This window comes from Rosa chinensis, chromosome 2, assembly GCF_002994745.2.
Source record: "Rosa chinensis cultivar Old Blush chromosome 2, RchiOBHm-V2, whole genome shotgun sequence".
NCBI classification, from domain to species: Eukaryota; Viridiplantae; Streptophyta; class Magnoliopsida; order Rosales; family Rosaceae; genus Rosa; species Rosa chinensis.
The window spans coordinates 1,704,828-1,728,313 of NC_037089.1; the positions used below are offsets into that span (position 1 = coordinate 1,704,828).

At 39.9% G+C, this 23,486-nt stretch overlaps 3 protein-coding genes and 1 long non-coding RNA gene across 6 annotated transcripts; 3 read left to right on the forward strand and 1 right to left on the reverse strand.

Moving 5' to 3' along the window:
• Positions 1 to 226: 226 nt before the first annotated feature.
• Positions 227 to 1,700, forward strand: LOC112187886 (peptidyl-prolyl cis-trans isomerase CYP28, chloroplastic). Its single transcript, XM_024326849.2, has 2 exons — positions 227 to 990; positions 1,268 to 1,700. Exons 1-2 carry the CDS (start codon positions 315 to 317, stop codon positions 1,477 to 1,479), a joined length of 888 nt encoding a protein of 295 aa, XP_024182617.1. The 5' UTR covers positions 227 to 314; the 3' UTR covers positions 1,480 to 1,700.
• Positions 1,701 to 4,632: 2,932 nt separating this feature from the next.
• Positions 4,633 to 7,034, forward strand: LOC112188478 (homeobox protein knotted-1-like 3). 2 transcript variants are annotated; one of them, XM_024327599.2, is made up of 6 exons: positions 4,633 to 5,219; positions 5,408 to 5,528; positions 5,930 to 6,120; positions 6,215 to 6,346; positions 6,436 to 6,572; positions 6,679 to 7,034. In XM_024327599.2, exons 1-6 carry the CDS (start codon positions 4,785 to 4,787, stop codon positions 6,680 to 6,682), a joined length of 1,020 nt encoding a protein of 339 aa, XP_024183367.1. In that variant the 5' UTR covers positions 4,633 to 4,784; the 3' UTR covers positions 6,683 to 7,034. The 2 variants fall into 2 exon arrangements, with proteins under 2 accessions (XP_024183367.1, XP_024183366.1); XM_024327598.2 differs by having other exon boundaries at positions 4,634 to 5,219; positions 6,671 to 7,034.
• A 1,897-nt stretch (positions 7,035 to 8,931) lies between these two features.
• LOC112185729 lies at positions 8,932 to 15,010 on the reverse strand. 2 transcript variants are annotated; one of them, XM_024324028.2, is made up of 10 exons: positions 14,611 to 15,010; positions 11,229 to 14,369; positions 10,962 to 11,137; positions 10,751 to 10,822; positions 10,500 to 10,652; positions 10,240 to 10,403; positions 9,992 to 10,139; positions 9,691 to 9,813; positions 9,499 to 9,586; positions 8,932 to 9,386 (listed from the first exon to the last, which is right to left on the reverse strand). In XM_024324028.2, exons 2-10 carry the CDS (start codon positions 14,365 to 14,367, stop codon positions 9,178 to 9,180), a joined length of 4,272 nt encoding a protein of 1,423 aa, XP_024179796.1. In that variant the 5' UTR covers positions 14,368 to 14,369; positions 14,611 to 15,010; the 3' UTR covers positions 8,932 to 9,177. The 2 variants fall into 2 exon arrangements, with proteins under 2 accessions (XP_024179796.1, XP_024179794.1); XM_024324026.2 differs by having other exon boundaries at positions 11,229 to 15,010.
• Positions 15,011 to 17,322: 2,312 nt separating this feature from the next.
• Positions 17,323 to 21,847, forward strand: LOC112185887. The gene is made up of 4 exons (XR_002930510.2): positions 17,323 to 17,441; positions 18,534 to 18,632; positions 21,187 to 21,588; positions 21,674 to 21,847. It is a non-coding gene; the product is annotated as an uncharacterized LOC112185887 (long non-coding RNA).
• The last annotated feature ends 1,639 nt before the right edge of the window (positions 21,848 to 23,486 follow it).

Consider the following 23,486-nt stretch of genomic DNA (forward strand, 5'->3'; position numbering starts at 1 on the left):
TTTTGGTAAGTTCAAGTTTTACCATCAATGGTGAATTCTACACAATCAAAGATTCAAACTTTAACTTGTGTTCCCAACTTCTGCACCTAATATAAGTTCAAGTTTTACCATCATCATTCATCAATGCTGAAATTTACCCAATTAAAGATCCATACTTTTAACTCATAAACTCCATCCCCAAAGCTTGCCACTTGTCCAAAGTTAACCAGAATTAACCACCTGGGCCCCACAGTCCTCTCTGTGGCTTGCTCAGCCTCTCTGTGGCTCTCATATCCCCAAATCCCAAAGATGCAAACTTGAACCCAGAAATCAACATGGGTTACTCTATAATCACACCACCACCCACTCCTCCACCTCTTCTCCACCCGAACCCGAACCCGAAGCCCAAACCCAATGCCCTCTCCCTGACCCGACGCTCCCTCCTCCTCTCCTCCACCTCCCTCTCCCTCACCACCCTCCCCTCCTCCGCCGCCGCCTCCCCTCCGCCGCCCGACACCACCATCACCGACCGCGTCTTCATGGACTTCAGCCTCTGCCCCACCTACTTCCGCTGGTCCTCCGAGCAACCCGTCCTCTGCCCCGACCCGGTCCCTCTGGGCCGGGTCGTCCTGGGCCTCTACGGCCACCACGTCCCCATCACCGTCGCGAACTTCAAGGCCATGGTCACCTCCGCCGCCTACAAGGGCACAACCGTCCATAAACTCTTCCCGGGTCAATTCTTCCTCGCGGGCCACCAGGGCGATAAACCCGGCGACGTCCGGCGGCCCATTGGCCTCGTCGCCCCGAACACCGAGACCGTCGATTCCAGGGCGTTTGAGTTGACTCACTCCCGGCCAGGGCTTCTCTCCCTTAGTCTATCGGAGAACGACGACGACGATGAGATCAAGCTCGACCCGGATTACCGAAACGTTGAGTTCTCCATCACTACCGGACCCGGCCCATGTCCTCAGCTCGATTACAAGAACATTGTCTTTGGCTCAGTACTTGAAGGTTTTACCCAAGATTACATCTTTATTTTATTCTTTTACATTAGTTAATGTGTCGATGGATCAAGTAATTATAGTTAGTCTATAGTTTGATGTTACCGAAGTGGCGATACACTTTTCCTAACTAGTTTAGGATACATTAATGTAGTGATACATAGAGTAAACGAGCTCGATATAGTAGTAATAATTTATGAGTGCATGAAGTTGTCTACTGTTTATGTACTGATGGACTTTCCCTAGCTGAATTACTAAAATGTTGTTCTGTTTTTGGGATTGTGAAGGTTTGGATGTTGTGACAGCTATAGCAGCTATACCGACGTACAGGCCATCGGAGAGAATACAGCAGTTCAACGATTTTGCAACGTTTATCGGAGATGATAGAGCAATGCAGGCTCGGGCGCTGTGGAATAAGCCTCTCAAAACTGTGTATATCAGTGACTGTGGTGAGCTCAAAGTTGCAAAGCCTTCCCTTTCTCCTCCTAGTCTTCCTTAACGCTTGAAAACAGCCGTGTACATTCAACACATTGCATATAGTGTAAATGTTCGTTATTGTTATTGGTGCTCACTGCATCACTGATCAATGATCACTGTGTTTTATAAGAGGCTTCTTGAATATTGGAGACTGTAGATCTTGTTTCGGATATGAAGATTTTGTTATAAACACAGTTCAAGTTGTTTAACATGCTTTATACATCTTATGCTTTTGAGCTAGCACTGGAATTGTTAAATTTTCGGGCAGAACTCTAACTCGGTCTAATCCTCTCCTTTATAAAGCCTCAACATATATAGAGAACACTACTTGTATTACCAAGTTCATAATCTGTGGCATAATCCGACAGTTAGATGGACTGAAAGGAAAAACTTTCAGAGGCTTGTACATACTGTAGACTAATCTTTGCATTTCTAGAAGAAGCATTTTGGCTATGTCGACATTAGCCTTAATCATTTCTCTGCCAATCAATGCAATACAACCTACATCCTGCACATATTCCATTCAGATTGACACGACCTATGCACAATCTGCTGAAACCAAAGACAATACCAGTGTCAGATTCAGCAACCGATGGTGTTTTGATCAAAGTGAGCATCTGAACAACACTAAGCTCTTGTACGCCCCAAACGGTTGCTCGAAACATAGAAGCTGCGGCTGGTTTATGTGCCATAGACTTGTTTGGGGCCGGTGAACCATGGTTGAGCCAACGGTTGTGCTGCCTTTACCTGAAGATGGTTGGATCAGATGACTAGCGAACTGGCTGGATGAAGTTTGCTTTGCTTCATCCACAAGACCACAAGATGGCAGTCGTGTAGCAACAATTTCTTATTTCTGATTTCTTATTTCTTACACATTCAACATTGGAAGTGAACATTATCACATTCATCTGGTCGTTTCTGCATCATGGACCCACTGTGGGCTTTTCACACGGGGAGCCTCTTTGAAGTGGGGCCCGATTTGTGGGTGCAGACCCCACGGATACGTATATAGGAGAGGAGGACCCTACTACGTAAAAGGCGTGGTATATAAGTACAGGTTTTTACGCGAGTGGGACCCCCATCACCTGCAAGCGCGCGTGAGGGGTCAGCCGCCGGCAGCAGCACGCAGTACCTTAGCCCTTCGGAGGAACAGCGTTTTGCCCTTGTGGGGCCCGCGGGCGCTGCTTTTTTCACAGATGTACGAACAGGATTCTCTGACAGAAGGCGTGGCTTCCTAAGTGGTCCATGAAACTGGGTGGCGACACGTGTGTGTCGTACGGGGTGGACGTTGCTGTGCGGTGGGACCGGGACTGACGCGAAGAGGAACAGAGGGAAACCGAGAAAACCTCAATCGATTCGTCGATCGGAGAGCTTGGTTTTAACGGTCTTCGTTCCCTCTGTGTAATCAGTGTACTCCAAAGAAATATCTAACGACTTCCGAATCGAACCATGTGTCACCCAAATCTAATGCCACCATAACAAAATTACTTCCATAGTTTCTTTCTTGATTAAACTAACCTCTCAGATCTGAAACAAAGTCTTTAAAATTTTACGTAATTTTAGAGCATCACATATTTTGAAATTTTTTAACTAAAACTTATAAGAGAGTAATGATTTGACGTATAAATACGAGAGCTCTTTCTTTTTTGGAGCTGGTCCAGTTATAGTACAGCAGCTAAACTCGAATGTACAGTTAGCCCTTATTAGATCGCCTTGGTTTCAAGTTCATATATACAACTTTTGTTCTAATCCTATCCGATCTTCCCACTAGTTCATAAATTGTCTCAGTTTTATAACTTGAAATGTCATACTCTGTAGTACCATAGATATTTGTTAATTTGCATTGACAAATTGACATCGCTTTAGTTTCTTTTTTAACAATTGATTGAAAGCTTTATTTAATGTAGCTGCTTTAAGTCTCATACAATTGCTCTTTTGTCTAACTTTTCAGCAGTTTCCTTTATTATCCAAATCTGATCATTGATGAAGCATTGAAATCCTAGCTAGTTGATGTTTAAGATTACCTTGCTTTAGCAAAACCCTAACTTAACTAACAAAACCCTAGAGTCATCTCAGATCGGCATGTACAGTCTGTGGATTTGTTATGATTGAAGATGGGGTGGTACTTTGTCTGCTTCTATAAAGCCTTCTGTTGCTTCAGCGTATCCCATGGGTTAAAGCACGAAAGTTGTCCCTCCTTTCTTTTCTTTTACTTTTCTTCTCAAGCACTTCTCTTATCTCTTCCAACTTTTTAAATTATTTTCAATGTCTACTACTGTCCTAGCTTCCTGCATATACCAAAGGGTGAAATATCTCTCTCAGAATCATAATAGAAACTTCCTGCAACAATACAAAATCGTGTTGCCCAATACCATTCCTATAGACACATGGTGACTTCCACTGTGCACATCTTGCCCTTTCTAGCTAGCCACCACTTGCACAGCTCCTCCACTCATCCTCATCCCTCCCATCTTCTTTATACGCTCTAAAACGGACATGCATATAATGAGGAAAAAAGGGGTTAAAACTCTACTCTTAAGGCAATTATTTTCACTTACAGGGATCTTTCGGACATTAATTATCTTGTATTTAGAGTCAACGTACGTATAAAGAAACTCGCCATGTGATTTATACTATCTCTAATTTAACTTCGTAATGCAAGTCAGATGCACTTAAGAGAATCATACAAAACCTTATAGGCGAGTTATGAGACTTAAATGACAATCATTCAACTGTGGATAACCTTTCAAATATATCAAAGATCATGAATCATTCACGTGTATGACATTTCTCCGTCATTTTTCCGAATGCGTACATACGGCTCCAATGGTTGGTAAGTATTATCATATTGAGATAACATAACCGAAAATTCCAATCATATGCAGAGGACAATGATGCCCCTAAACTCACCAACCAGTCCTTCAAACCTAGCCTATTGAAGACTTTCTTTTTTTTTGGGTACAAAAAACCTATCGAAGACTTTGAAGTATGAACAATGCCCCCAAGTCTGCACCAACAACAGTAGAATCTAAGAGTCATCAATTATCAATCTTTGTCTTATTAACCCGATCTCCCATGTCATCTCCGCCACGTGTCGACCTATCTCCACCGTCCGATCCCCCCCACCCTCCTCGGTACCGGCGTCAGCCAGTCATCATCATCATCACTCTCAACTCAGAAACCAAAGTCGTCCCTCTCCCAAAAAAGAGCTTTGGGTTTCTCTCTAGCCCCCCCCTCTCTGCTCTTCTCGCTTTTCTGAACCGCGCTTTCCCTCATGAACTAAAAAAGTGCTTTTCTTTTCAGCCGAGAAAAATCTCAAAACCTCAAATGGCTTTTCACCACCACCAAACCCCTCACGAAATGGCCTTCCACGGCTCCTTTCCGGACACCCAACAACCCCCCCAGCTCGCCCCCACGTGGCTCAACGCGCCGCCGTTCCGCTCCCAGAACAGCTTCTCCCGGAACGACGACGTCGTCATATCGCCGTCCGGGAAGAGCGGCGATCGCGGCGGCGAAGAGGACGAGGAGGATGAACTGGAGTGCGAGAGCGGGAGGTTCAAAGCCGACATAGTAGGCCACCCTTTGTACGAACAGTTGGTCTCCGCACACGTGTCGTGCCTGAGGATCGCCACGCCGGTCGACCAGCTGCCCAAGATCGACGAGCAGCTCGTGCAGTCGCAGCGCGTGGTGGACAAGTACTCGGCGATGAGAGCCAACGGCGATTTCCAAGTTATGGATGAGAAAGAACTCGACTCGTTCATGGTTAGTAACTTATAGCAACTTAAATCTCTTTCCTTTTTAAGATTAAAGATCACAACTTTTTTGGTCGTACGAGTCTTCAATTTGTAACCCTTTACAGTTTAGCGCTTCAAATTGTTTGTAATTTTAATTTTGGACAGAGAATCTGAGTTTTAGTGCTAAAGAACACTACTTTTGTTTGGTGTTTGTAGACAAACTATGTTCTTTTGCTTTGTTCCTTCAAAGAACAACTGCAGCAACATGTTCGAGTTCATGCCATGGAGGCAGTCATGGCTTGTTGGGAGCTTGAGCAATCTCTACAAAGCTTAACAGGTAATTTTCTCCAAGAATTACTTTGGTGAAAAAAAAAAGTAACTCTTTTTTTTTTTTTTTTTGTGCTTGGAATTCAAATCATACAACTTTTTATCACTGTTATGGTTCTGTTTTGAGTGCTAATATCATAGACATGTAGTACTAGTTATGACTTTATCTCTGATAAAAAGAGAGAGGCAAGGCGTGCATTAGTTACAGTGGCTTAAAGTCTCTTTTCAATAGATTCTTCAGGTTTGAATAGTGCCTATAGGTTTTCGATCGCTCCTCGATTTATGACTAGGGATTTCATAACCGTCAATTTATGATCTTTATACTATTATATATGCATCTACAGCAGACAAGTGTTTAGAGTTTATGAATGGCTTGGTTATAATTGGTTTAATTATGATACGAAAACACAGGTGTATCAACGGCTGAGGGCACAGGGGCCACAATGTCCGATGATGATGAACAATTCGACAGTGACATTAACTCGTATGATGCGAGTCTAGATGGACATGACACCATGGGATTCGGTCCTCTCGTGCCAACTGAAAGTGAGAGATCTCTAATGGAGCGCGTAAGGCAAGAATTGAAGCATGAATTGAAACAGGTATGATTGAACGAACTATAGATCCACACTACACATTCATGTGCTATAGATGCAAGATTCTAGGTGATATATAACATGTGGTGCATATTCTCAGGGTTACAAGGAAAAGATTGTCGACATTCGTGAGGAAATTCTGCGTAAGAGAAGAGCAGGGAAACTTCCAGGTGACACCACTTCTGTGTTGAAAGCTTGGTGGCAATCGCATTCCAAATGGCCTTACCCAACTGTGAGTTTCAAATTCCAACCATCTATAATAATCAATCCCCTTTTATAACTTAATCAGTAATTAACGCCTCTTTCTTTTGCTACAAATAGGAGGAAGACAAAGCAAGGCTAGTTCAGGAAACAGGGTTGCAATTGAAGCAGATCAATAACTGGTTTATCAATCAAAGAAAAAGGAACTGGCACAGCAACCTCTCCACAACTTCTGTTTTGAAGAGCAAGCGCAAGAGGTAGGAATATTGCACACTTAAAATTATTGTTGTTAATCCTGTTCATTTTGCTTCTTTAGACCTTATATATTAATCTTTTCCCCATTGTTTAAAAAAAGTAATGCAGGTGATGGCAACACTCAACAATTCAAGTAACCGTGACCACTTTAACTTATGGAAAGATGAAAATCTAGCATCAGAAATGGGCTGCAAGAAGATATTTTGTTTGAAGAAGTTTATTTCTAGTACAGTAAAAGCTTTAGAGCAGTATATGGTGATGCTGCCTCATGTCCTTGATCACTCCTGAGTCTGACACCATTCTAGTACCACATCTCATCAAACGTTAAGCATGTAACAGGAACAAACTCAAAGGAGGCTGTCTTTGGGTCTAGATAGAGTTTTTGTAAGCTAAGAACCTCTACATTTAAATGTTTGCTTTCTGTATTTGATTTCTATGGATGAGAATATGGTTATAATATAGTACATGGATGTTTCATATATTAGGGTTTTGTGGTTTCTTTATCAACATTCACAGCCTTGCATCCAAAACTGGCATGCCCTTAATTTTAATTTGAAAATTTCATCCAAAATTTACAACTGAGAATAGGCTACATACTGTTCTGTATAATGCAGAACGCAATCATTCAGCAAATAAAAAAAATAAAGAATGAGAGCCACCCTAATTCTAATCTAACCTTCAGATTCTTCAGAAGCATGTACACCAACAACCGGACCCTGCTGAGAAACCAAACTCGAAGGAGCTGCAAACCTTGCTGAGAAATTAGCAACCGGATTCTCCCCATCTCTACCTTCACTGCCGTTATCAAAATTGAGATTATAGCTATTCATATCATACTGGAACCTATTCTTTGGCTTCTTTTTCTCGCACAATCTAACTTTCCGCTTCCTACACCGCCTGCAATATGCACCAATCTTCCTAACCAAGTTCTTCCACTTTGGCCCTCCATAAACCTCCGTAAACTCCCTAGCCTTGTTCAGCTTCTTCCTCCACCATGTCACCTCCTTGGTGCTAAAGTTACATCCTGATCCTCCCAATAGATGCTTACCTTCATTCTCGCTGCTGCTTTGCTTCCACGGAAACCTGAAAACCCCGAAACAGCCATGATAACAAGCCGGGCCATCCTCTTCATAGCCATCGATGCCTACTTCTCTTTGATCATGGTCATAACTGTCCCTCATGAGCATTGAAGGGTGGTCGCTCATGAAGTCCGGTACGTTTTTTTGTTGAAGACAAATCTCTGGTGAAAGTCTTGGAATCGAAGGACCTTAAAAATAAATGGGGAACTGATAGAGGGGAGAGAGAGAGAGAGAGAAATGGAAAGAGAGGTTGGTGGCTTTGGTGCTAAGGATTTGTTCGTACAGGATTTGATACCTTGCATGAAACTTCCCAAACCTACGAAGGTTTGGGAAACCAAGCAAGAAAAGGAATTCTGAGATGTGAAGGATATGGACTCCTAAATAATTTTCTGCAGGTGCTACGCGGTGTCGTAACGCCCACGCTTTGGATTTCTATTTTTGGTATGGATAATACTAACAACTATCATGAAATTTGGTGTAATCAGTTAATCAGTTGCTTTTGTAAAGCAGCCCATTTTCTGCTGTCGTTTTGACTAAAGAAACTTTTTTTTTTTTTTTTCAATTGGGAAAATGAAAAGAATGGCTACAAACAGCTTCCTCTAACACAACGTAAGCACTTCCTCAAAACAAAAAAACAAAATACCTAAGCATATTCCTCGTGAAGCTAGTTTTGTTGTGGGACGCGATAACAAATTTGGGACATAATGTGACCGATCCAACCACCTCGACCAAGAAACTCCCACTTTTAGCTCTTTCGGCTTTTAATTTTGACTAGTTTAATTATGGATGTAATAGGGGTTTCCGTTTGTAATTTTCCTTTTTCTTCTTAAAAAAATAAAAAATCCAAAACGTAGGCCTAAGATATCATGATGTAAAGCAGTTGAACTGTTGAAGCCGATTGAGGAAGAGACCATTCCAACTGGAAATTGTATTAGAATGCCCCAAATTAGCAATTGAGACTACAAGGAAGTTTGCTTCCCTTCCAAATGTGCTTAAAGGATATTTGGCTGAACCTTAAAAGCAAGAGTAGCAATATCATGTAGAAGCATTTTGATACGCCAAGGGGGGTTTTCTTGTTACTAAGAAAAGAAATTTATGCTGTCCTTAGGAATGGAACGGTAGGATCCTCACATATAAGGTCTTATGAAAAAGGGCTGTGAATTAGAGGTTTATGAAAGTTAATGAAGACTTCCAAGAAATACCCATCAAAACCTTTTGTTGGGTGCGAGCGAAAATTGCGTTGTTTTGGTGTTGAACAAAGCGATGAAACCAACACAGAAAGTGCAAACAATCCATCCAACCTTCATATTCTTGTATATTTATGTTGAAACATGATAGCAAACACTTGATTCAAAGGTAAACGTCAAACCTAACAAAGTTGACAACTTTATAAGATCTAAAAACTTCTGTAAAACAATGAAACAACCTTTCCTATCACATTAATACAAAGACACACTAGGCATCTTCCAATGGCCTGGAACAAGGTGGGATGATCTGGCAATTACTTGCATGCATATCACTTTTGAACCTAAGGCTGCGTTGAGGGTGGTTGCTGCTGTGTTTGGCCTTGTACTTTAGGAGGAATCTTTGCGGCCATAGCACGTAATTGGTTTGCAATCTCAGTGAAGTTCAGTCTCTCAAATGGCTCTGATGACCAGCATCTCTCCATCAGTAATTTCCACTCTGGATCACAAGACTCAGGGATTGGTGGCCGCAATGTATTACTCACAATACCGCCTGCATCATATATGAATGACTCCATCAATATCTCTCAAATTCTCAATCCAAATAAACCTTGTAAGAGCCAAGCGTGATTACAGAAATAATAAGTTATTAAGCAGTAGATCACCTATGATAGCACCATAGTGTAAGTCCCCATATGGTTCTTCTCCAGTGAGGAGCTCCCACAGTACGATACCAAAAGAAAACACATCAACCTAATGTATCCACAAAAAAAAAAAAGTCAATAAAAGTATGCCCAAGGGGCAATCATATGTCACAAACTATTCCATATTTCAAAAGTCAAAAGGAAAACACAAACCTTCTCAGAGACAAGGCTACTGCTACCATTCAAAAGTTCTGGTGCCATCCATGGAAGTGTCCCTCGCACACCACCGGAGATCAGGGTCTGACATTTCACCTTTGATAGGCCCAAATCACCAACCTGACATCAGAAGCAGACATGTGAACTTCTTTTCTTATTTGGTTAGGTGTGAACTTGGTCTTATAAATACACTCTATTAATAAAAGCATATTAATAGATCACTGTATTGAACAGCAAGCGTATTATTGCTGCAAATAAAGCCATTTTGAATGCAAGGAAGAGCACTCCAGTCACTTACCTTGCAAATTGGGCGGTGTGGATCTCGAAGATTGACAAGTAAGTTGTCACTTTTCAAATCAAAGTGCACTATATTCTTTCCATGCAGGTACTCCATTCCAAATGCCACATCCATTGCAATCAATAGACGTTTGCGCTTGTCCAGACTCCTGTGTTATTTACCTTAAGAGTAAGCTATTTATTAAAATGAAAATTAAATGCCGACTATTGCATCCATTAAAATTTAATCACACAAAGCAAAGTCATTACTTCTCATTCTTCTGCAAGGCATTTCTAAGAGAACCATTAACCATAAACTCTGTTACGGTTGCCACAGAACCTCCCGGACCATCAAGTACAACGCCATAAAAAGCTACCACATTTGGGTGGTGCAAGTCAGCGAGGTTGATGGCCTCATTCCAGAAATCTTTTCTCTGATAAAATTACATAAACCAAAATACAGCCCAATAAGTGATACGTTAATGAACAAAATTAGTAGTTTCTGAAAACAAGTGTCTGAGAAGACAAACCATCCGCTCCTGTTCTGAAGGCTTCCCAGCAAAACACCTATCATTGATTCGTTTGATTGCAACATCAGTGCCCCTCCACTTTCCATGGTAGACGGTACCAAAGGTTCCAGAACCCAATTCTCTGAGCTCTTCAAGGTCACTATTCTTAATAATCTACCAAAAACAATAACCAAAAAAAAAAAAAGTCATATTCATGGCACAAGTTAACAGCACCAGATCACACTTAGGAAACATAGAACAATGTTTTTAACCTGCAGCCGGCCAATGCCATCTGATACTGGAAACCCCAGATTTGGCTTATCTGGATATTGGGTCTTGACGTCCTGAAATAGAAAACAGAAATTAGAAAGCTGCAGTTGGTGAAAGCCTGGAATATTGCAATGCATGAGAGCGAGAAATTCAGAAATTTAAGTGTATTAGTGCACATCCTCAAAAATACATATGAATTACTAAATAAACAACCTCAACGGTGCGCTGCATGCTTGAAGTGCTGATTTGACCTTCATCTTGGTTGGAATCATATGCAGACTCATTTTTGTCATGAAAATCAGGATTTGACGGCGGAGATGACTGCAAAACTGAGGCAGCTACACCCTCAGCAACAGCTTTACCTTGCTTGATCAGTTCCTCCGCTGATCCTATGACCAAAGAAATAAGACAATTATTATGATGTCCAATTAAGTAACTAAAAAATGAACAAAGCAAAATATAGAAAGACCTTTGACTGACCTTTGGAAGACTGGGCATGATCTGGACTAAAATCCTTGTTCAAATTGCCCGGTGGCTGTTGACCTACATCCTCCAATCGCATTTCTGTATTTAGTTCTGCACCATTGCCACCAAAGGGATCTCTATTTGTACAGGGTTCCTTTTTCAATTGTATTTTGGTAGGTATAGGAGGTGGAAGATGAGTATCATGGTGCAAATTCCAAGGATCTTGATCGCTGAATAGTGAGTTTGAAGAGTCCTGGACATCAACCGTTCTCATAGGTGTAGAGAAAGAAGATGGGATGTTAGCATTTGAAGTAACAACTTCAACATCAGTAGGTACCATGTTGGGCTGGAATCTCAAGTTCTCATTTGTCCATTCAGCAGGAGGTTGAGTTCTATTAGGTAGAGGGGTGGAAACAACAGGGTTGCCATAATGAAATGCATGAGAATCCACAGGGACTCCAATTCTTGATTGTTGATAAGATTCAGGATTTCCCCACATATATGGTTGTGGTGCCTCAACGAATTCTACTGGCTCTGTACTATGCATTTGTGAGACTCCAGTAGTGTAAGAAGCCAGTACTTCAGTTGGAATAAATTGATTCCTGTCAAAGATATTATCTGAAGGTAATTCCCTTCCTGCAACTTGTGGTGGTTTCTGATCATAGCTGTCTTCCCTTCTAGGCGTTTCAACAGGTGACTTACCATGCTCATTATTAACATAAACCTCAGATGGGCTTATCCTGAAGGTTTCCATCATCTGAGAAGCATTTTCTTCTTTCGGAAATTTGTTGGAATATGCTTGCGGAGACTCACGAACCAGGCATTCCGGAGTTTGAACAGGCAGGCCTCCAGTAAGTGGTACCTCTTGATTAACGGGAGTGTTAACCAAATCTTCCTGTTTAACCTGATACTGGGTTGGGGCAGCCCTCCTCATGACACCCTGGGGTGCTGAAATCATTGGATGATCAACTTGTTGAAGATTATTTCTCTCCTCCTCATATTTTCCCTCAGAATTCTGCACTATCCCAGTTGCATCTGAATGCGGTGTTCCAACAAGAGGATCTACTTGGCCTTGGACCCCGGGTCTAATCTCAACTCCCTGCCCAACATTACCTTCCCCCAATGCTCCACTTACCACAACCCTGTTTGTTGGCTGAGATCTCCAGTTTTCCTCCATAAGGAGACTGTGGTAATTTGAATCTGAATCAGATACAGGGCTTGCACCACCGTCTCGTTGACCCTGTACTGGGACCGGGTCAGAATGTGCATGAGGCAAAGCCTTCTGACACATAAAGCAGTCTTCCAACCTGTTGGATTTCTCAGGATACATTACCTGTTGGTGGGAGACCAAACCTTCATGGAAAATCATATGTTCCGGCAGTGGAAACTGATGCCAGCCATAAGCACTTCCTACTGCTGGTGAGGGGACCTGCACCTGATATGTATTATAGCTTTGTTCAGCTGGAAGCTGGACAACCCTGGGGCCAAAGGCAGTTTCATCCACATAATGATGATCTAATCGAGTCTGTTGGGGTTGCATCAATGGCTGAAGCACATTTGGTCTCATACTAACATGAGAAGACGAAGGACTCATAGTCATATGCACTGCAGGAATGAAGTGATGCGAGGTCATGCCAGCACCACTATCAAGGAATTGCTGTTGGGTATAGCCAGGACCAGCAGTCCCAAACAGGTGAGGATTTGGGAATCCCATCTGGGGAAGAAGCTGGCGAGGATTAACATAAGCTTGCAGATAAGGAGAAGTGGACTGAATGTCAATTCCAGGTTGCTGCAACCCCAGTTGTTGCTGTGATACTGTAACAGGCACAGTCCTTTCTAACTCTACCTCAGGCAGAGAAGATGATGTTTGGGGAGGGCCAGTCTTAACCACATTAATGCCTGATGGAACTGTAGAAACTTCATAAACTGCAGGGTTAGGATCTGGAAGAACCAATCTTGTACCAGTGTCCTGAGAGTTGGTCGAACCTCCTTTAGGGGATAACTTGTCCCCTTTAGGCGATAACCGGCCTGTAGTTCCAGCTACATCCCCCTGGCAAGGAGCTGAGCTATCAACAGCATCAGTTCCACTAATATCAGAATTCTGTGTTGAAGTTGCACTTGTTATACTCTCTCTCCTCATCATACCACTACCAACCCCATCCGTAATCCCATTCACAGCATCAACATATCTCTGCCCACTATCATGTAAATCCCCAAACTGTACAGAACCAGATGTATCAAGTTCTGAAGCAGAAAATAGAAACACCCTCAGTTTTGCTGACCCATCTGGAGATCTCTCCACTAACTTCTCATACTCATCCTTCATATTGTCAAGATCATCAGCACATGAAACTGACACCAGTGCATCAAGATCCTCGTCGGGGAGCTGATATTTAATAACCACAGATTGCCCGTATGAATCCACCATTTTCTGCACTAGCTCGTTGAAGTTCACATCTCTCCGAACACTAATAATCCTTGTCTGTCCTCCAACATATCTCAACATCCCATCACTTGGTCTGGGCAAAATCTTGCCACCGAAACTGCACAGCAGCTTTATTTTCTTCCCTGACACAGAATCATCTCCACCATCATCACTGGCTTGATCACTCCGATTTCCCATATTAGGACTATAAGTAAACCCAGATGTCAAATCACTACCCGACCGATCACCAAAATTGCTCTTACTGCCTAAATTGGTACTATAACCAAACCGAGCTGACAAATCACAAACACCCTGATCCAAACCATTACCAACAACCATACTCCCCACATTCGAACTGCACACATAAGGCCCAGCTCCAGCTGCTGCAGGAGAGCTTACAAGATCAACCGCACTCCCAATAAACCTACTCCCCAAATTAGGACTGTAACCGATTCCCACACCAATTGCAGGGCTCACACCCGGATGCCCCACCGGCTCAGGCATCCTAGGGCCCCATGTGGCCACACCCGTCACCGGATTCCCATACCCTAAACTAACATACCCCGCCTCTGAACCCGGCCCAGGGTAATACATAGGACTATTACCTTGAGCAAGGTTGGGGAGAAACCCAGCTGTAGTAGCCAACGCAATGCGGGGCTCCTCAGCCACACTCCGAGCTACATTTAAAGGCCTCAAATCTTGGGGAACCGAATTTTGATCAAACGCCATATCTAGAAATGAATAAACTCAATTTGAATCAAGGCACCTGTAAATTTTTTCAATCCTAAACACTGAAACAGAGGATCAAACACAATAAAGCTCACACCTTTGCTTCACAATCCCAGTATTACTACAAACCCAAGTCATATTCCACCAAACTAGTCCTAAATTTCACATCCTTATACCAAAAACAAGGCTAAACTAAACACAGAAATATCAAAATTGCAATAGAGAGAGAGAAACAGAGAGTACCAGATTTAAATGGCGTCGTGAAAACAGAGAGAGAGAGAGAGAGAGAGAGAGATATAGAAACAACTCTGAGTCGGTGATCAAGCTCACAGTGACAAGCGTCCCCCTCGATTCAGGGCCTCGTCACTTGGTGTTTGTCTCTAAAGATCAAATCTTTGATTCACCTACAAGATTTTGGAGGTGGGTCTGAAATTTTTCTCGGGAAAAAAGGAATGAAGAAACAGAAAGAGTGAGGCTTTGTGTGAAGGAATTGGAGGGTGTTGGGCTTTAGGTTTTTCGAAAGCTTTGGTGTATTTTTGGGTTTGAGAAGAGAAGAGAAGAGAAGAGAGGAGGAGAGGGGGAGGTGATGGTAAGAACTAAGAACAAGGCACGTGGATGGTTTCATGCAAGATTGTGATTTGAGTCAAAAAAGTGTTATGCGGGGGATTTTGTGTGTGTCATGAACTTGGGAAGGAAGGTTTGGATTCTCAGATGGTGACAAGTTTGTGGCCTGTGGGACTGAAGATCTTTGTTTAAGGTTTAGTCTCATTATCTCTAATAATCAATTTTCTTTTTGGGGATGGGGTGATGTCAATAATATTGGATAATCGATGTGGCCAAATGTTCATTAGGTTTTGGTTTATACGTGTGCTTGGTGTAATGATGGTATGATTTTAGATCGTAAATCAAGAGCCACAAGTATTCTATTTTTGCAAAGCTATCCAAACTATTTATTGATTTGATCATGAATTCATGATGAAAGATTGAAACCAAAGAAAAGAGATAAGGAATTGGTTTTGTGGTTAAGCTTTAGCCATGATATTAAAGATTTACGGTATACCAATATTTTGAAACGTTTATAACGAACTTATTGTGACATGAAAGTAACGTATGTGTTCTGAATTTTATTTTTAGGTGAAATTTTTATTTGGATAGCACTTTATAAATTATAATTTCTAATTTGTTATTATACAATACTATGTGTTGTGTTTGCCAGCATATTATTTAAAAAACAAGTTTGAATGAAGAGTTTCATCAATAGGATTTGTCTTAACTTAATCAGTTCATATTCATTGAAGAAACGAGTGAAACTCGAAATTTAGTGTTTCGGAAAGTTATAACAATTCTTTAAAAAAAAAAAAAAAAACTAATACGAATATGTTCATACTTAGCTCCTTATCTAAATGATGGATATGGTTCGTCAAAGGATTGGGGTGGCAGGAAACAAACACTACAGGGGAAAGACAGGAAGAAAGTTCATTAGAAATATCTTACACTCACCTTAATCACCAAGAAACATCCTATATAGTCCGGTATATTATATTGATTAGAATATTATTTGGGGTCCAATACCTCACTTCATCTGATTGGATAAGGAAGAAGATCGTTTGAAATTTTGAATGCTTAACCCTTTTGTCAGCAAAGTGACAATAAACAAATTCCATTAGAAAGGGTCAAGACATAAACAATAGCAGCATACTTTGTTGGGAGATGATGAAGCAGAGTTTTAAAAGAGGATAGAATATTAACAAAGAATACAAAATGCCCTGAGAAGCAAACTCTTCCGACTTCATCGAGTGAGAATGGGAGACAATACTTTGCTACTTGACGTTTTAAAATTGAAAACCAAAGCATAGAATTAGATTAAACCAAAACGTCCTTACGCGTTCCTTCTTCTTTATTGAGAAATTTAGAAAGTTAGTTTTGATCGACTGAAAGTCAAGAAAGGTAGTTAAGCAATTATATAACAAAATAAACTGCCAAGTCTCACTTTCTTAGGTTCTCTGTTGTAGGGGTTTAGTGAATCTAAAAAGAATCACCCAGAATCTCAGAAAGAACAAAAAATAGAAGAATCACCCAGAATTGTCAAAGGTCAGTTATTAAGAAAGAAAATTCAACCATTCAAAAAATAAAAAGCAAATTAAATACTGTAAGCTGGAAATTTGGGGTCTTTGAACCTTAATTGTATAGTCCCACCAGCTCTACCTATTCGTTACACCATATTATCAAAATTAAGGGCAGAAGGTGAGCAACTACCAGTCTACCACCCACATCGTTAGCTAGCTAATACCACCAGTTAAGCCCAATTTTCACTCCCTCACATCGAAAGTTTGTAATTTGAGAAGCAAGCTTTGATAGTTCATCATCTCCCTCGGCGAAACCTGCACAATCTCTTAGAATCCAGAAGCACGAGCTCCTTGCGGCCCCATAGAACTTCTGAGATGTTTCTTATCAATGTGACAGTACCAGAAGCTCAAGTACTTAATGTTAGGCACCGTACCAAGTAGACAATTGCCAACGCCTCCCACTTCTCGGTAACACCACAAAAGTAGTTACAAGAACCACCATTTTGAGTGATGCGCGCTAAATTGCCACGTAACCTTATTGAGGGCATAGCTGCAAGCGTCTGCGCGCCTTTCTTGGACGTGTGGCCTTCCTGTCAAGGGGTGGGGTATGTGTTTGTTACCGGGCACTTCATTGATGCTGACTGACTGGAAGCTGCCTGCATAGGCGGCTGCTCACTGTTGTGATGGAAGCATATCCTGACTCGGACACTGCAGTTTGTCATGCTGTTAAGGTTTGCCTTCATAATACCCTTAACTATACTAAAACGCAAACAGCAAGAGGACAAACAAAATGAATAGTGGAAGGACGTTTCTGCCCTTTTCTTTTCTGCTGTTTTACTCAGTTGAATCTTCCAATACTTTTAGTAACTACGATGTGGGTTTTTTTTGTATTATTTGATCAGATATATAATCAAGGAAAGGGGTGAATGAATAGCAGGACCAGTCTATCCCTATCCCAGCGAGAAGATGAAATTGGGAGGATTGTGTGCGTTTGACATTGATCAACAGGTACAACAATCTCACATTCTTTATTGTTTTCGTAGTCCCTACCATTTATGCGAACTCATGTGCTGGCTTTTTAAAACGTATAAAGATACAAAAGTTGTCTGTCCAATTTTTCTCTCATTTCCACTTGATTCATATTTGTAAGTAAATCAAGTATTGCAAGTGTTGTCAGGGAGATGAATTAATTGTGTTATGGATTCAGAATGGATTTGAAATATGGGTTGCCTTTTGCTTTAACTCTTCAATGGCTTATACTGGCAGATCACTGTCTGAGCCCCTTCCTTTTTTTTGAATTTATTGAACCTAATAACTTTTGCTTCAACAACTTTCAACAAATTGAACATACCTTAGTAATTGTTATTTGTATATGTCAACTGATTTTGTAGATATACTTTTCACTACGCTTAGATACTTACTACTTTAGAAGGCAAAGAAAACTGCATATATTGGTCTCATAATAAATTCATTACATAATTGACAGAAACCTTGCTGTTCAAAGTGTAGAGTGTACAACAATATACTAACAAAACCATTGCTAATTAAGATGCTAACCAACTCGAAAGAATGTTTTACTGAGCTATGAGTGGATAAGTTTTTGGTATAGCATATGTGTCAAATCACCCTTTGTTCAGTGATAAGCCCTTCCAAAATCCACTCAGTAAACAAGATTTTTTTCTCTCTTCATTTATAGGAAGTAAGTGTAAAATAAATAAAACTAAAGCTTAGTTATATATGAAAGGGTGAAATAGGTAAGATTGCCAATCACATATTTCACTTTTCTGGATTAAGGTAGTGTGGATCATAAAGTGCGTTAGTTTTCAAAACACTATGAAGTATAATGAGGAGAAAAGTGATGTTCATGTTATGGCAAAAACTTTGATGGCAAAATTTGGGGAAAAGTGGCTGTAGCTTCTGCCTAAATTTATGTATAGGTATATCCCAAAATGATGTACTATGAGTTACACTTTCCACCATGATAGTTTTCTTTATCATTTGAGGTTCGGTAATGCTGGTGATTTGGTATTACATGTATTCATAGCATCTTGGTTAATCATTTCTTGATAATTTTTTAACTTCTGAGCAATGTACTTGCAGGAAAAGAGGCTAGAAGAGGAAGAGGCAGAAGCACAGTTAAATATGGAGCTTACTGAAGAGGTTGCTCATGCTAAAATGGCCAGAAACTTACGCAACAAGGTCCATGTGAAATAAACAACCTTCTTATGTGTATATAATTAATTTGGAATGGAAGTTATTGTAGATACATATTATTTACAATTGAAATAGTAGACTCTGTTTTTAAATCTTCTGATGTCTTCCTTTTAGCTTTATGAGGTTGATATGCATTTGGAAAAACTCCCAGATAATGCAAGTTGTTTAGTAACATCTTATTTAATTACAAAGTGCTTTTCATCTATTTGATCTAATATAGTGCAAGTTGAACCTATTATTATAGAGTCCTTTGTGTTATGAATTGAGGAAAGCTTAAGAAGTGAGATTACCTCTTTTGTGTGTGTGTGTGTGTTTTTTTTTTTTTTTTTTTACAAATTTATTTAGAGCATTTTATTTTTACCTGCATGAGAACTCCTGTTGTGATGTGATTGATGAATTCTAGGTTTTCAATAGAGTTACTTGACGTTTTTGATGTCTTTAAGTTAAACACCAAATATAGCTAACTACTCATGCAGTTCAACAAGAATTTGATTGCTGCAGAGGGTAATGAAAAAGGAGTATTAATATTCAAAAAACTATGAACATACAGCATACAAACACATTTCAAAAAACTGCCTTTCTCCAAGTGTTTCCTACACTCTAATTCTACCATATTACTATACCTTTTTCTCAGTTTTCCATATCCATATATTTCCTGTTTTCCTTCTCAACTGAACACTAATTAGTTTATGTCTTTTTCTGGGGTAGTACATCCAGAAAGCCCCATTATATATATGAGTAGTGCTAAACCTAAGTCATGACATAGAGAAAATTTTGGATCTCACATACACAGCCATCAATAGTTATTTCTATTTGGGGTAGTACATCCGGAAAGCCCCATTATATATTTGAGTATTGTGTGCTTAGCCTAAGTCATGACATAGAGAAAATTTTGGATCTCACATACACAGCCATCAATAATCATTTCTATTCAGTATGAGACACTAAATTCTGTTTATACTATTTTTTTTTTCCATAAAAGTTTTGTTATACTACTCGAAGCCTTACTCTTAAACCTGTATAGGGTTTTTATCAATTTCTTACATTTTGGCTCCGATCAAGCAGTTCTGTGATTGCTTGTCTATGAACATAACTACTTGACTGCTTGACTGAACTTTCTTCTTTTATAACCTGAGTTTTCTTTGCGTGATTATCAAACTTGCTGTGAAAGTAAAGTCGCCTAGGATGTGATAGGAAAATATCTGATTATATGCTCAAGCATGTTTTTTAGGGATGTCGTTTTTAAGTTTTTAACCCATTTCCATCAATCTCATTAATGTAACCTGCATTCTGTTTTCATTATGGCTGCATGCGATTGCCAAATAAATATAAAGGACTGGTTTTATTAGAATTGAAATTCCAAGTTAAAGAGTGCAGATTTCATCTTTCATGGAATACTTATGTCTGCTAACTACAAGTAAACCATAAGGGATGAAAAGAGGGTTTATACTGTAGGCTAAAGTTTGACATTCTCAATCCTTTTTTCTTTTCTTTTTTTAGAAATGTAGAAGTTCAAGAACTATTGAGCCAATTCGTGCCTCTATTAAGACTGAAACTTTATTAGGATTAGGCGTATCCTTTATTTTATTTTCATTGCCTTCGGCCATTTTTGTTTTTAACCTGCTTCCAGAAACATGAGTTTTCATGGTCAGTTTGGTGCCCTATGCGTCATCACTTTCCATGGTATCTGAAACTCTCATCTACATTTGATTTGGCAGAAGTTTAGGGACTTTAAGCCTATTATTGTGTCTTCAACTTACAGACCACGTCTCTAAGTTGCCTTGGTTTTCTGGAAACAGTAGAGCACCGTAGAGAAAATTTAGAACAATAAAATGAAAGCGAGCACTTCATGCTGTTTAGGATTGAGAACCAGAAATCTAGGTTTGGTGGATAGTGGATCCAGTTCACTACAAAAACTCCTTGAAATTGTTGATAATACTAGATTATAAAATACTGTGCTTTATCTTTGATCTTATATAGACATTGAGATTAGTTATCAGCTTTATCTGATTACATACTTGAGCAACAAACTTTAGGTTCTGTCAAAGTATATGGCTGCCATGAATTACAAGGAGTTGATTGATGAGTAAGGAAGAGGTATAATCTGCCTTTTTTACTGTTAGTGTCTGGTACACAAATAATAGGCATATCTGTCTGTAACAGAAATAATAGGCATATAAGCATGTAGTTGGATAAGCATATAACTAAAGGTATCAATCATGGACTGCTCAATTTAACTGTTCTGCATCTTTTGTGAATACTAGCATCTCCTGAACATAATAAGGATATAGCTGATGCAACTGTAGTTCGGAATCATGGGAAGAAAATAAAGTGGCAACTTTCAATTGTTGATGTCATTATTTTCTTTATATGATTCTGCAAGTTTTGATGATTGTATGGTGTTGCAGCTTTCGTGAATATTGGTGTACTTTACTGTATTAAATAAAGTTTCAAACACCAATATAATTTTTTCGCTCTGTAGTACCAACTTCAGTTACTGACCCTAATGCAAATTCTCTTTTCTCTTCTCTTTGTGCAGATTCATGGTAACTGCATTGATAAATGATGAAACTGATGAAGCATCAGCCATCATAAAGGGGCAACAAGCAGAGGAACTATTTGGTACAACATGTGAAGACCTCATCCTGAACAAAAATCATGACAATCCAAATATACTACCACCAGAAGTTCTCCGAACAGAAGGACAAATCAAACTGCTGGAACTCGAAATAGGCACTGCACAAAATGTGATTGTCAAGGCAATCCATGAAGATATTCGTGGACTGACTCCAACACAGAGAATTCAGCCCTCAAACTCAACACCCAACAGCATCCAGCCCTCAAACTCAACACCCAACAAAGTTGCAACATCAAAAAGAAGGAACATTTAATCGTCTGACAAGCAACTTTCCAAAACATATCCAAGCAAAAATCTCAAAACGTGAGCACAGATACTTTCTGCTATAATTTTTACACTAATCATAAAATTCAATATATACAACTCATGTTATTTTTTTCTATTGCAGGGGCGACATCTCTACAGATTCACTTGCAGACTCATCTGAAGACTTGATGTAAATAGTTAACAATCTTCACATGTTTTGGCCAAGCCTAACCATTTTTTGCACAATGTACATAAACAACTACTTGGTTAGCATATCTATTTTTGGAAATCTGGCAAAGATACCAGATTTGCAATCTGGAAAAGGCACCAGATTTTTGGTTAGCATCTATAGCCTTTGACATCTTTCTATAACGTAGTTTCAATGTAATATATCTATAACTAAGAACAGTGAATTTCAATGTACTATATCTATAATATAGAACAATGTATAATGTAGTTTTACTGTGTAGTATATCTATAACATAATTTGGACGTAAATCCAACCATATCCATAGTATACCCGCAGCGCCGCGCGGGCGTTTTGCCTAGTTGGAGTCTAAAGAGCAAGTTATTTTCCATCACTTATCATGATGAGCCACTAATCATGAGTGAAGCTGCTCTTGAAAGTTTAAAGCTTCCTCTTCCCTTCAGTGGTCAACTATTGGCATTTGGCTGGCAATTGCCTCGCGCACACTCTGAGCAGCATTGCAAAAGAAGTACTGGAGAATGCCCATGATATGGTTAAGAAAATCCGGGACAGCATCAAGGACGTGACTACTTCATATCACCATGAGGAAAAGTTCCTTGTGCTTAAGAAACAGCTTCAAGTCCCAAGTGAAAGGAACATAATTCTTGATGACCAAACTCAGTGGAATACCACATATCAAATATTGGCGGCCGCTTCTGAGTTGAAGCAAGTACGTTTTCTTGCTTGGATACATATGATGCCGAATTCAACAAACTAGCTAGCCCCCTCAATGGAAGATTGGAAGCAAGTTGAGAGACTGTGTACACATTTGAAGCCAATTTATGATACAGCATACATCCTAGCTACTACAACTAACCCAACTGCAAATATCTTCTTCCATGAAGTGTCAAGGATTGAGGGACATCTGTCTGGAGGTATCACCAATGAGGAACCCCTTGTTAGTAATAACCTTGCTCAAACAATGCTAGAAAAAATTAATAGGTACGGGAAGAATTGTAGCCTGACTTTGGCTACGGCAGTGGTCATGGATCCGAGGTACAAGATGAAGTATATTGAGTTCAGTTTCACCAGAATATATAGGGAAGAAGAAGCTCCGACATGTATCAAGGTGGTTGATGATCGAATCCACGAGCTCTTTCAGTAATACTTTACAATGCCTCCGCCTCTGGCACCACACTATGCACAAGAATTTGATGTCTACATCATGAAGAATTTGAAGACAGAGCTGCATCAGTATTTGGCGGAGCCTCTGTTGCCTCAAGTCTACGAGTTTGATGTGCTAGGCTGGTGGAAATTAAACCAGATGATGTACCCAACTCTTTCAAAGATGGCTTGTGACAATTTATCAATTCCGGTATCTACAGTTCCTTGTGACTCGGTTTTTGATACCGATGTAAAAGAGATGGATCAGTACATGCAGGAGTTCCTTGCAAGCAGAAACCGCGCGTGGAAGCTCTTATATGTGTTGGAATTTAATTAAAATATTTCAAAATACCTGTTATTTTTGAAACCTCCTTTGAACCGTTATTTACAAATAGTAATAGTTATTAACTGTTTTTGTGTCATTAGCTCTCCTTTGATTCTTCCTGATCAATGTCATTATGTTCATTTCTATTACATAAGTTACCAAGCTTAATTGCTATTGGCAAATTGTTATTGCATTAATCATTCTTGCCATATATAATCTCTAGTTTTAAGTGCTATTCTATCTATATTTTACCTAGTTATTCTTTTAACATTATCATTT